General features: G+C 43.6%; 1 protein-coding gene across 5 annotated transcripts in view; it reads right to left on the bottom strand.

Moving 5' to 3' along the window:
- pald1a (phosphatase domain containing paladin 1a) overlaps positions 1–15,320 on the bottom strand; it is a 47,904-nt gene that overhangs the window by 7,654 nt on the left and 24,930 nt on the right. For all 5 annotated transcript variants that reach the window (XM_084040714.1, XM_084040717.1, XM_084040715.1 and 2 more), the window contains exons 16-19: positions 15,104–15,244; positions 14,924–14,995; positions 12,541–12,681; positions 490–645 (exon numbers count right to left, since the gene is read on the bottom strand). In XM_084040714.1, coding sequence (XP_083896840.1) covers positions 490–645; positions 12,541–12,681; positions 14,924–14,995; positions 15,104–15,244 — 510 coding nt within the window. The remainder of the gene's footprint in view (positions 1–489; positions 646–12,540; positions 12,682–14,923; positions 14,996–15,103; positions 15,245–15,320) is intronic.

The raw sequence follows: 15,320 nt of genomic DNA, 5'->3' as shown, positions 1-15,320 counted from the left end.
AAGAGCATTTCAAGAACAAAACTCATGAATAGCAGCCAGTATTGTAAAAACCTGCTTCGGTCTCGAGAGGTCGTTTTTTTGTGTGTTTTTTTTTATGGAAATCTTGCTGCTTTCACCACTGAGGTCTGAACCATTCTTACTCAATCTTACCTTGGTCTCTTTATTACTGCCTGTCTGATTTATTTGTTAGCATTGCTAAATGGCAAATTACCATACTCACCTCTGCGACACCTTTTAAATAATTATCAAGTTATTTCTCTGTCACATTAACATTTCTATCTAATTGAATTTTAATTTTAATTGTGACACAAGCCAATTTAATTTACATTTAATAGAAAATGCATTATTATTATTACTTCCTGCTTAGTTTTCAATCATGTGGTGTCAATCACGCCTTTTTCATTTGCACCAATGTCACCAAAAGGAAATAACAACTGCAGATAATGTAGAATGCGTATGTATACAAATAGAGTAGAAGATATGCTGTACCTGTTCCATCCAGCGAGTGAAGGAGCGCTGCCAGGAGTCTTTCTTCTCTAGGTGCAGGTACGTGTTGAAGAGGATGAGGTAAATGTAGCGCTCCAGGTACTGCAGGCTCCTCAGCAGCAGCTGCTGACTCTCCTTCTCCGTCTTACCACTCTTGATCTGAAAAAAAGAGGGGGAAAACAGCTCTATGAGTGGATCAAATCGGCACAAAAGTCTAACTGAATCCATAAAAAAAAGGTTAAGAGAACATTATCGGCATTTATGATTCGCAACTAAGAGGGACAGTGACCTCAGTGCAGTAATTCTCAGGGAAATCACATAACTGTGATTCCTTTGTCCAAACCAATACATAGAAACACTTGTTCAATCGTGCATGGCAAAACTCTCCATCACACTCCACTGACATGTGATCAAGCCAATAAACAGTCATCCATCCATGCGACAACACCACAGATGAAATTCAGCGTGAAGCAAATCCAGCAATAACTCGTCCTATTTTACGGTAACGGTAACTTTCTATTGACTCAGCAGTATAAAGGCAAGGCCATGGAGAAAATGAAGGGAAATTAATTCATTTGTGGCACATTTTTTTACTTTTGATTCCTTAAATTCGTCAAATCTAAGTGAGAAAGTCACCCGGTTGGAAGCACTGCTCTTATTAAACTAGACTCTTGTTCTCTTTCTCTAATCTTGTTTGCCAGAAATAGCTGCTTCCTGTTCAATATCCAGGTTAAGGGGAGTCAGCTGGACTCAAACATACAGTCTAAGTGCCAGAAAACCAAAATAATGAGCTAAAAGTGGCGATCGGTTGAACTGAGACATTTGATGCAGTGTTCACATAAAAAGCAGGGTTACAGGTTGTAATATGATATTATATCAATACTCATATTAACCCTGAACAGATAACAGAATCACCGCGAGCTCGGCCTCAGAAGACCTTCCAATACCTTGAGATTTAATTTGAGTTTTCGGAATTTTGAGGCAAGGGGAGGCTGATAAAATCTTAGAAAACAACAACAAAACGGCCGACCACCTCCTATCATATTCTTTCATATCCTCACCCGTTTTATCTACCCATCTTCAATCCACCGGCTGATTGCAGTTTTAACCTTTGGAAGTCAGTCATCCTAAAGGTTGTTTACTTCCTCCGTCTCCAAATACCCTAAAACACCACTGTATTCATCAATAACCGCCATAGTTATGTGGGTTTTGTAGCTCAATAAACTGTAACTTTGTTTATTTACCGATGCAAATACTTCTTTTTACACTTTCTCAGCAGAATATTATCGTCTGCATCGTATGGAGCATTTTGACTGCTTGCATAACTTTGTTTCTTTTATGAATAAAACAGGTTTTTCTGCTCAAAGTTCGCCGCATATCAGGGAAAAAGTCTCGGACACGTTGTAGGATCTGCACTGAGAATAATCAACGTTCGCCGGGTAGGTGGGCTTGCGCTCGGGGTAATTTGAAATGTGCACAGTGCACCATAATACGATCATTCCAGAGCTGAATGACGCAACAGAGAGCGAGGGGGAATGAGTGGGGTTTCCTGTCCGTTCCCTCGCAGCCGTGGTTGGAGCGGACCGGAGCGGGAGGAGAAACTACACCTATGCAAACAATGGATGTGCTGTGTGTTGTCTATCAACCCGCTCAGGGGCACACGGGAAGAAAGAAAGCATACAGGCGCCTAACTTTCTCCTTCATCTTTCTCCGGGTTAACAGTGGCAGAGCAGGTGAACGCTGGTCCAACCCGATCACCCTGTGCGCCCTGCTACCCCGGGGGGCTTTCAGCATTTTCATCCCGTAGCCTCAAAAATCCAGTGTTGAAGCCTGGCACCTATCCGTGCACAAACTCATAAAAACACCTATACTCACGCACATGTTCGGATCCTATGAAAAGATTACATAATTCACACGTCTATAATCGCTCCAATGCCTGCCAACTGTCTGTCTTCTGAGCCGTGTGTGGTGCAGCAACCTGTCGTGCTCTCTCAGGAAGATACATATTTGTCATTCCATGTTAAAGAGCCTCGCCTTGAACGTTTTGTGCGGATTATATCATTTTTTTCCCCCATTCTCTCACAATCCTGTACTTTGCTGAAAATAATCGCCACTTTCATGAAGCTGAATTTGTCAAGGTTATGAAAAACGTCAATGAGCGGGAGCGTCGGGGTCCTCTTATCACGGTTGGCCTTTCTGGAAACAAAGGAGGTCAACCGGTCGTCAGGGTGAAAGCCGTCACTCAGACGGCCCTGAGTGAGGCGGGAGGCCGGCCAAACACAGACCGCATAGTGGATGTTATCAATGCGCCGATACGGAGGAGGGAAAACACAGCTTTTCCGTTATTTGAGTAACTGGAAGGAAAAAATAAATAAATCTCACATCCATTGGCGATGGTTAGCTACGCTTAGCTTAGCAGAAACACTAAAAAATTGGGGGAACAGCCGGCCTGGATCTGAAACTGCTCCAAACACGATTCAAACAGAAATGGAGGACCGAGCTCAGACAACATATTCACAATAATCCCGGGTTAAGGGTCCCAGCCTGCAGGTCTAGGTGCATTAAAAGATAAACACCAACCCACTTATGAGACACACTGCCCTGCCCTCCTACCCGGCCTTTTCTACCAAACCTCCGCTAAGGTTTGGTAGGAAAGGGTTCCACATGCAGATGCAAATCTCTTGTCACAGCATCACACACTCAAAGACCAGGCAATAAAGATAAAGAGTCTCAGCATCCACACAAACAGTCATATTTACAGTCGGAAATCACTGCTTCCACACACACACACACACACACACACACTGACTTGATAAATCAATAGCACTAGCTATTAAGCGATCGACTGATATCCCTGACATTTTGCACACCGGGGTGTTTGTGGGCTCCAGAGGTTTCTGTCTGGAAGAGAGTCTCTTAGAAGCCGTTTTCCATGTGTGCAAAGAGCATTGACAGCATTGACATCTCGCAGGCCAGTTTTTTTCATTTCGCCTTTTACGCTAAAAAGGCAGTGACAAAAAAAAATTGGATGGTTTGGAAGGCAATTATTGGCTTTATCCCACTTATGTTTGTCTGGAAGGAATCAGTTGTGATGTTGGTGCAGCGAGCGCCCGGGTTCCAGCCCACAACTGTCTCCCGCAGCACTGGCGTCGGGTCGGACGGTTGCCCGGAGCTTTTGCGGTGTGTCGGGCACCGCGGGCACTAATCCGCTCTCAGTGGCAACCGTTCAGCCAGCTGAGCATGTTGGATCCAGCAGCAGTCACTTAGAGAAAGGTCTCTGATTGATTAAGTCAGGTGAATTAGCACGTGAATGAAGAGAAAATTGAGTTAAGATGATAATATAATGTGACACCTTTCCTCAAAGCTGGTATTTCTTCTTCAGACAACTGGCATCGCAAGTAAGAGGGAAAATGTGAAGGATCTGGGTATTCTTCAGTGGAGTGCCTTGCAGCCTTTTGAACAGTACTTCAATACAAAACCATGAGAGTTTTGTCCTCGTTATTTAAATTTAGCATAGTGACATTGAATAAAAAAATAATGAAGGTATCCATAAAGTTAACTTTTTTGGAGGGAGCAACACCGTTTAATCCCAGAATGGTGGCAGACAAGTGTCGAGGGGTCAACCTTTCTTTGGGGGGGGGGGGGGGGGGGGGCTCACGTGGGCCAGGACTCAAAACTGAGAAGTGCACATTATAGAGGGGGTCCGTCTGCCTGACATATGGTGCCAATTACCAGCTGATGGGGTTGCCGAGGTAAAGAGGCCAATCCAGATTGGCCCTTCCCACCCAGGTTTGCACAAGCAGCCATTCATCAGATTCTGCGAGAACACCTCCCTCCCAAATCCTAAACTAAACCCCGACAGGCAGCCTACACATGAGTCCTCGCCTCAATGTACAGACAACTCAAAGTCAACTATACACGCCGATTTTCAGGTTCCATCCAGCAGTTCTTATATGTCAAATTTAAATGTGTGAATGCATTTTTTTTCCTTCTTCCTCTTTGTGGTAATTTGTCTTACAGAGACACAAAAGTTCACACGTGACTCATCTTCAAGATCCTTTACATGACTCACACATTTCAGCACATGTCAGATCTTAGTGGATCGGAGATACTGGATCTGAAAAGCCACCCTGTGGAGTTCTGTTTAAATACGCAATTAAAACTCGTATGTGTCTCTTGAAGCCAAACAAACATGTTGAATCCCTTTCTTGTAAAATGTACACAAAGCCAACGTTCTAAATCTGGTTTTGTTTACATCCGTGTTTACTAGCCCACATGGTCATGTGTGTGTGTGTCTTAATGCACATGCATAAACAGCAACCTGCTCATAAAAAAACAACAACTGCTTGGCATGTGACCGTTAGCATGTTAAGATGTTAATATGCCCTTTGCATGCAAGCGTGAATGGAAACACAGACCATGTCTGGATGGTGAACATAGAAAGATAAAGGAAATTGAAATAAAAGTATGAAATTACTTAATTAATTAATTCATGGAAAATGTTGCTTCACCTGAAGATTTAACTGCTTTCGATTTCTTCTTACATGAAAACATCGCTTCATTCTTCCACAAAAGGTGTAATTAAAAAAAAATCTGATATTTATTATGAATTAAAATAATATTATGAATACATGGGAAAATAACTAGCATCTCTATGTTTTTTTAGATGCACTACATATTTTGAAGACGATCCACCCACCCAGTCTGCCTCCTGCCAGGTTAGCCAGCAGAAAAGCAATCTAAGTTATATATCATCTGGCTTCAAGCTGCTGAACTGATCTTTATGGATCAAGATGGTGCCCAAAGCTCCTTTTTTTTTTTTTTTTAAAGAACAGAGAAGCCATGTAGCAGCCAATCAGAGCAGGGGATGGAGATGCCTTTATGTTAATGGTTTCTACAGATTCGAATTCTCTGTCTGACTTTTTCCAGTCGCTCAGCCACACTACGCTGATTAAATCATGAAGTGGAGGTTGAGGTGGATTTTAGGGGCGAGCTGTGTCAATCTGCATACTGTACATTCAGATCTGCCATCAACCGTCCAGCAAGGGGTTTAAAATGAAAGTAACTTGGTGAAGATATTTTGTCAAGACATAACAAGCAAAGTCTTGTGGATTAAATATATAAACTGAATATTTAACAGCGCTAGTAAAAAAAAAAACACAAAATTCGCCTTGAAAATAACAACAAATATGGGGGAGTAAAGAAGGAATGGACTGGAATAATCAAAGGACAATAAGCGTTTGACTAGAAAAGAGCAATTCCTTAAGCAGAAATGCATCACGTGTCTGGTGAGCAGAGATTACAAAAAGCCACAGGAGGAGACAGGGCTCATCAACTTAGCCTACACAGAGACTGGAATATCTGCCCACAGTAACCACAAGCATTATGGTACATTCTGTACGTGCACATGCCTGGCAACGGAGCGCACGGAGACTCCCTCTGTGAATCAATCATTTACTGAGCTATCACATTATTTTGTGCATGCAGACCCAACACTGGGGCATTAAAACGGGTACGTCTTGCGAGCTAAAACCTAGTCAGTGTAGATTTGTAAACCTTTTTTCTTCTGTTATTGATGATGGGGGTTAATAGAAAGCAAATGTATTGATGGTTTTCCTTCTTCTTGTGAGTCACATAGCTGCTGTTTGATGCCACACTTTTGGTTCAGGGGGGAACATTTTTGACATAACTATGGATGCATTGCATGAAATTCACTACAGACATTTCATGGATCCAAGTGGGTGAGACCTAAAGAAACTAATGATTCAACCCCTCCTCCCCCTTGTGGTAGCAGAGAGTGCAGGGCCAGAGAGGAGGTTAAGTTGAATATGTAAGTCTAGTCTGCCTGACTCATTGATTCTTTATCTGACTGAGGTTTGTGCAAGTTACATCTGTGTCCAGTGGATCTGAAATACCAGTAGTCTTACTGTGCATTGATAAAACAATGACGCTGAAGTACCAGACGGATTCGTATTCCCACATTTTTCCCTCTCCACAAAATAAGGAATCAAAGAGTCGTTCGTGGTGCGGTCCGCTCGTCGCGGATGAACAAAATGACAAAGTCCTGCGGTCCATTATTTGTACAGAAAACACTCATTCTAGCCAATTCAAGCAACAATCTAAACCTTCCTTCTGCTACGAGCTGGACAATCCCACTGAACTGCCACACTGTTTTCACAATCCTGACTTTGTTCGCTCAACACAGGAGCTGCTGCAGTTAAAAGTCGCACGGCTTTGAACTCATCCGCGGTTTTTGTATATAAAAAAAAAAAAATTCTCTCACCATTTTTTCTGGCTCGGGCTGCAAAGATGACGTGCCCGTTCTTAATCTCCCCCACCAAGTTTTTACTGGCTAAGACTGTTTCTTTCCAACCACAGAGACATGTAGTCGGCTATGGCAACAACACATCAGATGCATTCGAATCCCTGAAACAAATCAGACATGTGGGCGGCGAATCAAAAGGCCTCCAACCAGGCTTTCACCCAAAAGTCAGATGGGTCATAAAAAAAGTTGTCTATTTCTCATACTTTGGATGTATGCTGTGTAATGGTCATAATAATCACGACAGGCTTTGTGATTTTATCTGAATAATCCAGTCCAACGCTGAAACAGCAACACGTGGATTTCACTATCTGAGCACCTGTCAATCAAATGTCTTACCCTACCTGCCATGAACCTATTTCACATTTTTCAAATGCCAGCAGGCGTCAAATCTGTCATTAGAATATTTAATTCCAGGAAATGAAAGAATGCAGAAAGAACATTGTGTCGTATTTGTGAGCTGTCTCTATTTGAGTCTATGTTTCTAACACTGAATTCATCCGTTGCACGACTGTCCTTGCGTATGAAACGTGGCTTCCCCGCTGTGTTGGCATTTGAGCGACTTCACCATCGGGATTGTATTCCTGAAGGTATTTTCTCAGTGCCAGTAGCTAGCTCGTGTGGAAGCTTAGGTGGACCTTTTCCTGGTGAAATGATTTGGAGCTTAACAGGATCCGTCAGATATAATGACCACAGCTACTGGGGGCATGTTTAAACACTCAGGCATGGTTTTGGAGGTAGTTATTCCTGGTCCGTGGGGTTGGGGGGGAGCGGGTGACAGGTTTAGTGTGCGAGAGCAGGAAATGGCAACCCCTTCTGTGCAGCGCTCAGCCCGGGTCTGAAGCGCTGTCCTGGGGCCAGTGGTTAAGAGGGGGGGTCATGAGGGAGGTCAGGGCAAAGGTCAGGCCAGGGCAGTTTAGTTATTCAGGGTAAAAAGGGGGATCGGCTGAGAGGAAAAACACGACGCTTGTGGTCAACAAGTAGAGAGCCTTGAACGCTCGCAGGGAAGGTGTGAAATAAACACCATCACGGCTGCAGCAACACAAACGCCAAACCAAGCAGACACGAGCTTTTTAGGTGTGATGAATGAAAAACTAGATGATGCATCATCACACACTTATTAAAAGAAACTATACAGCAAGTGCTATATGAGGTTGCAGCAGGTGAAGCTTTTGATAATAACTGAATTAAATAACTCTATTTTTGCAGCCGCTTTCGGCTTGTTGTTTTTATTAGCTGCACTAAACATAAACACCGCTGGTTCATATAAAACCCCGGGAGTGGATTATGGCTGCTATCATAAACAGGTGGCCGGGGACAACAATAAAACATCAGACTATATAAAGAGACACGTCATTTTCTCTGGGATTAGTGGATCAAACCAGGACCTAAAGCATAATGAATAAACAGTGGTGACACCAAGAAACAGCATTACAGTTAGGAAAGTGTAATTTGAATATTGGTGTATGATTTGTCTAGTATGTCTCGTTTTACACGTTAGATTTAGGGCATTTACATTCACATTTTGACTTATTACACATGTAATAAGTTCAAACTAATCCAGTCTAATGCAATAGCTCTGCATAAATCCCGCCTACATAAATGTTCACTTTTGTTTTACGTTAAGTAAGCAGCAAAGTGGAGCTACTATACAGCAGCTATTCTCCAACACTGGTGGGCAATGTATGAAGCAAGTTATTTATTATTTCTAATAAAGTGAGTTAACATAAGTAAAAAACATAATTAAAAAAAAGTTTGAATATCACCACACCAATCACAACTAATCACCAAGTAAAGACATTTACGTTAGCTAGCCAACACTCTCTCGGAGGCGTGCGTGGTCAGTAAAGCCGACAGTGGCACAGCACATAGTTACATACTGGATTTTTTCTTTAAGCTTTAAAATAAAGAATGGGCTGTAAATTGAAAAACGTTTGAGAACCCCTGCTGTAACGGACAAAGCGACAAAACAACGTTGGTTCCGTCCACGCTGGTAGCAAAAGTGCAGGAAATGATTATAATTGGGGAGGTTTAAATCCGTTGCTTAGTTGATTGAAGGCAATTGTTCCGGTGCAACAGGTGATTTTCACTGGTTTGTTCCTGGTCTTTGCCTGAAAGTGCGCTAATCAGGGAAACTGCCTGCCTTGAACAGAACCTGCCGACACTGAATATACCACAAATACCCCGTAATCATCATTTTTTTTAAAGGTCTGCTGACGGAGAGTAGGAAGCCCAGGAACACATCATTTAAATATTCAAAGTCTCTTCGGCTTAAAGGCGCATAAATCATCGGTGACAGAAATATGAGGTTAGCGACGACGTTACAAGGGGAATTCGCCGTACTCTCTAATGCATCGTGTCATGTTAGACATCAGTGGGCACATTAAACTTTCACGAGATGCATTACGGTGTCATTTGAAGTCATTTACAGTCGTGGAAACTCCCTTCAAATAAATGAGCTCCTGAAGAGCATCCGACTCGTAGCAGCTGCCCGACCCACCGAAACCCCTCCAGAAAGTCCCCGCTGTATTTACCTCTATGTACCACACACACACACACACACACACACACACACACACACACACACACACACACACACACACACACACACACACACACACACACACACACACACACACACACACACACACACACACACACACACACACACACACACACAGTTTGACCTATGTCCAAACAGCTCAGCTGGTTGCACCTGCTCAGATGGGATTCGGTCAAAATAAGTCATTTTCTTTGCAGACAGCCACAGCGAACACCGTTATTGGCATTGGCATGGAGAGGCTGGAAATTATGAATCAAAACAACAACCTCTGGCTCCCCCACTTTCCTCCCTCTCAGCCTGCGCCGGGTCTAAATAAGAGCCTCTTTTCAGGAGCCGCGAGTCGACGGCGCACTTCAGGCGAGAAGAAGAAGAAGAAGAACCTGTCCTCTGGTTCAGGTGGGCTCGTTTTCCTGCCAATATTTCCCTTGGCCATTAACCATACCCCACCTTGTAATTGGCCCACTTATGTCAAGTGGTCACGCTAATTGAGAAGAAACACAAAGAACCTTGAGCCGGAGGAATATTAAGGTGAAAAGCTGCGGCGTGTGGATAATGTGATTTGTCAAACCTTACATCGTGACTAGCTTCTTACTTATCGTTTTTCCTCTCTCCCTCATTGTCATGTTCGTTCTCTCTAATCCTTCGCTCGTCTTCGTTTGTAAAATTAATCTGGCTGTCCGTGTCGTGTAGGTCCTCCCCGCCACCTCCCCCATCTTCTTCTCCTAAAGACGTCCACTACCTTTTCCTCAAAGAAACCTGCTCGCAGCATTCTCCCCTTTCTGGAAATATTTTTCCACTGCCCCGTCCAAACCATGAGGGCCTTTCTTTGGACACACACACACACATTGTCTTTGCTAAAATATATCGGCGGTGTGCAGATTGCCCCGGGGCGAAATTTCAACTTCAAAACTGTCTCGACGATGGAAAGAAAAAAGGCCCCTGCAGCTGATTCCTGCGCAGGAGACGGGAGGAGAAGGAGGTAGCAGCGGAGAGGAGAGGAAGTAGCCTCTCAAACGGCGTCGGCCTTGATGTCGGAGGATGCATCTGCAATGCGAGGTCATGCCTGGTTGGCAGCAGGGATTTACAGGCCCCTTCAAGAAGAACCCTCCCTCCCACCCCCCCCAAAAAAAAACCCCACCACCGTCCCCTCCCCCCCTTCCCAGGCCCCTCTGGGAGCTGGCAGACGGTTCGGGTCCCAGTGTAAATATATTTTTTCTCTATCAAAGACACATTTTCCAACCACTGTCAAAAGGGGAGGAGGCTGCTTTGGAGGGGAGGGGGGGGGCTATGAGAAAAGAGAGTTGGGGGTGAAATTTCCCCCTCTTCTTCCCCCTTATTCTCCTCTCTCTCTTTCTCTGGTCTGCTGCTGCCTGCCAGGTTGCAGCAACATCTGGCACTGTTTATCACCTGGCCTGCTAGTTCAAGCAGGAAGGGAAAGGCTGAAAGGGGAACATAGTGCCAACCTGAGGTCTGCCATATCAAGGTTAACAGATAATTCTGATTTAATACAAATTTGGGTCGTGTTTCTATAGTTCGGGCAATCATTTCTAGTGGTTATGATAACACTGCATGGAAGCAGCAAACTCTGTCGGGACGCCCGTCGAGGCAAACAAGGAAAACTGTGGGTCAAATACGGTGGTCAAGCTTGAACCAGAGTCATGCTCCAAAGCGTTAACAGTGTTGGGAATAACTGCATCCATAAGAACTACATGTAAACCCAAATGATCCTTTTGAACTCACTGAGCTGATTCCACCTCACTATTTGAGAAGTGTAAGACACACGGGCTTTTCCTGTTACTGCTGACGCAATTCACAAATTCAATCACACTAATTCCCTAAATTGATTTGAAAGTGAGCCGAAAGCGAGCCCTTTTTTTTCCTGGAGCCGGGGCGTCAGAAAGTGACAGACGGAGAGAGAGAGAGAGAGAGAGAGAAAGAGAGAGAGAGAGTATAGGCGAAAGACAAGGTTCATAGGACAATGAGGCCCATTGATACGGTGGAGACAGTACCGGGTGCCTCCGGCGCGCTGAGAACGGCTGACGGTGCACAGAGGCACAATGATTACAGTCTGCATTACAAATGGCTAAAACAGAGCCGTGGTCCTGCAGAGGCCACGGCACCAGGGGAGACCTTGTCCAGATAGAGTCTTCAAAGCCCTGCGACAAGCTCATTTTGGGTCCAAATTACCAGGAACTCCTTTCACATACGCAGCTGCAAAGATTCAAAATACTCTCCTCACAGTACCTGCATTTACTAAATACTAATGCATATTTTCAAAAGGCTTCACTATGAGCAGTCAGAGACTTGAATCAAGACGCTGATGTATTATATTGTGTTCCTATTGTTTACTGTATAGATAGAGACACATCTCTATATATGACAAGAGTGAAAGCTCAATTAGACTATTGGTCATTACTCTTAGTGCTTTCAAAGTCACAAAAAGATCAAAATTGTCTCTGTTTTGACTCATAAATTGTTTATGAAGAGTGGAAATGATGGGAATTAACAACCTTTTTGAGCATCTTTTAGGAAACTGAGCTCAAGCAACACAAGCCATTTTAAAAATCTGAAACTCTTTAAAAGAAAAATGTGATTGTATTTAAAAAACAAACAAACATTCAACCTATCAAATAGCTGATTCAGTCTCTGGTCCGACCTGCTTAAAATTGAATCACTTTGTATGTGAAAGTCTGATGACGAGTCCACGGATGGGTTGGGTTTGTTTGGGACAGTGTGCCCCTGTGCTTTGTACAGCATTCACACTTAATAAACCTTCAAGAGGTCAAGCCTGAAAGAAGAAGAAAAAAAAAACCCACACAAGCAATCATTTCTTTTCCTGCCATGTTTCCCTCCCTCACTCTTTTTTCCATTTAGGCCCGGAGGAATTCCATTGAGTTTTAGAGATAAGTTATGTTGCCCAACAATCCTTTTCCTCTCATTCATGTCTCTGAAAACCTACAAAAACATCTAAACAAGTCCTTGACGCCATCTATGGGCATCAAGCACAACTGCATCTAAATCCTCAGTATGAAGAGGCAAAGTAAGCAGTTTTTTTTCATTATTTTTAATAACTATTTGCAAGATATCTGGACTGTGAGTTTCCATTTAGTGGATGTAAATTCCTGCAAGGACATCGTGCACTCTTTGGACCCGGAAATCGAATGAATACCTGTCTGTACGTGCAGATGATGATCTCCCGCAGATGGTAGTGCATGGGGGTCATGGTCTCGCTGACAGAGTCCAGGGCCATGTCCACCTCCCTCTTCATCCTGTGGCCGTCGGGGAGCAGACGCACCAGCTGCATCACGACCTGCACGCCGGAAACAGCAGACGCACACCGTTTGGTTTCCAGCCTCAAAAGATCATTCAACAAACTAACTGCGGTTCGTAAACACCTTCATGTTGATGGAATGAAAGCAGCCAATGCTGCACCTGCAGATTCAGGTCTCAAATTTGAAAACCCACGTTAAAACACATGGATCAGGATATACTGAAGCTTCAATTTCTCCAACGGCTGAAAAACAATCCCAACACAACGGCCGCTCAGTGGCCGTTTTGGAGCTTTCACAGCAGGAACAGTTTGCCCCGTTGTCATGGCGCTGTAAATCTTCAGATTCCCCCCCCGTTTCTCAACGCTCTTTGAAGCGTTCTCATTGATGTTGGTTTAGTATGAAAGTTTGTTCTTGACCTTGGAAACGGCAGTAGACAAAATAATCAGAACACAAGGTCTAATTCGCAGCTGTTCTGGCACTTTCTTAAATCACGTCATCTTCTTTAAACATTTTTTTTTTTTGGTCTTTTCTCTACATGTAATGTACATACAGTACAGAATATATGCTGTATGGTTTGATGCATTATATATAAGCTTCCTGAATCTTCTTTATGTATGTAATAAGAGATTTTAATCAGGCTGTGAGAACTGATTAAAATAATTCCGGTCTGTTGATGATGGTTCTTTGTGCCACACTCAGGCTGGGCTGATTAAAAGAGCCCTGCCCATCAATCCTGACCTCATTTAAATATCAGTGTTCATTCACAGTGATGACCAATGTTTCCATCAACGTGGAAAACCACAGCACTGGGTCAGCTGCAAGCTAGTCGACTAAACCATGTTGGTGCCCCCTCTACAGTCGGTTTACTAACCATGACACCAAGAAGAAGAAGAAGAAGAAGAAGAAGAAACAGCAGGAGGAGGCGGAGTCAGAGAGGGAAGAAAACCAAAGAACAGAACAGGCCTCCAGGCAAAACCCTAGTTACTCATTCAGTGTGTGTGTCAGCCTCAACATGCAGCCTGACCACCGTCCTTCTGGAAAACACAACCACGTTGCATGAAACCATTCCTCCTCACTATGTTTTCTTATCTACTATATCATCTATTGAAATGCTTTAAAACGCACACTGACTTAAACAACCAAGTCTAAATCAATCAAACTAACACATCAAGGCAGCAGTAGAGCAGCTATTCTGTGTTCTGTGAGGTAAAATTAACTTCACGGCCGTCGTGGGTTTGAGGAGAGGATGGATAAGTACCACACACAACCCCACCTAAAAACATCCAACCCACCCCTTCAATCTCAAATTGGACGATTCTTTTTTTGGCCACTTGGGGGCAGCAGAAACAAGCTGTGATCACCAAACTGACTTTTCTCTCACTTTTTTAATCAACAATCATTCATTTGGAGTCATATTTCGGATGAAAGCCCGATATTCTCTCTCTGTTTGCTCAGTTTTTGGTCTCCTTTTTGACATTTGATGTATATATAAAGTAATAATTTATTAGATAATTTATTTATCACTATAATCACACCTGGATGATATCACAACAAACCAGGTACTCCATCACGCTCACAGCATAGCAACATCTTTCGAGGGCAGATAACACGTATGGCGGTGGCAATATCACACAACTCTCTGAGGTTGAATTGGAGGCAGACAAGGTTTCCGTGGCGACCACTCTGTGTATCCCAGAAACTCGGGTGGCCGCGCTGTTGTGATTGGCATGCGGCATTGTGTGCCTGCAGAGCGCTGCCTCGGTTTCTGTGTGTCCATTTTTACGGTGCCGAGGACACGGCGAAGCAAGTTCCAGCCGCTGATTCATTGTCACAACAAGTAGAAAACCAAGCAGCTCTAATTCACTAGAGCAGAGCAGAAAAGGCTTTGGTGTCGGGCTGTTTAGCCAGCACTTTAAATCACAGCTGCAGAGTTGAGAAAACTAAAACAAGCTGTACAGTATCCCTTTAAATCACAGTTTTGGAGTCAGCAAATTTTAGTCAGCAAACCAGTTAGAGTGACATAATGCTGACTCGTTATGTGCATTTTGAGTCATTTCTTTGCCGATTGAAACTAAAAATAATCACGATGAAGATGAGAGTTTACTCCAGTTACTACAGACCATATATGTAACACCAACCACACATCATTCCTCAGTATCAGGTGAAACTGAGAAAGAAATCCCTCATTTCAACGCAGTTTCCACTTCGTTCTGAGTTCATATAAATGGACATACTAAACATATTTCATTATGTTTACGAGTTGGGAGTTGGTCTGCATACCTCAAATTCTCCTTTTGTGTACTTGGCGTCAGGAACACTCACAAACTCGTCATCACCAAACTCTGGGAAACCCTGCAGGGATAGAAGACGCCGGTTCTTATGTAGCTTTGGATACTGAAATCAGTCGTTGTTACCCTTTTGGGATTAAAATAGTCAGGAATCCTCAAGGAAGCGTCTTACGTTAAAGTGCCAGAGAGTCAGAACGGAGGTCACCATGGCGGTCGTGGTCCTGCCTTTTCCGTTGGAGCAGTTAAAAACGAAGGCTGAGTGAGAGTCCTCCGCCAAGGCGGTCTTCATGGCCTCCAACAGCTTATCGAAATCCTGAGAGCACACACACATACACACACACACATTAGGTTTGTGCACATTACATCTCTTTGTTTAATTGTGTAACATT

The sequence above is a fragment of the Eutrigla gurnardus genome, assembly GCF_963514095.1.
Source record: "Eutrigla gurnardus genome assembly, chromosome: 22".
In the NCBI taxonomy this organism is placed as follows: domain Eukaryota; kingdom Metazoa; phylum Chordata; class Actinopteri; order Perciformes; family Triglidae; genus Eutrigla; species Eutrigla gurnardus.
This window is presented reverse-complemented; position numbering and strand designations above follow the sequence as displayed.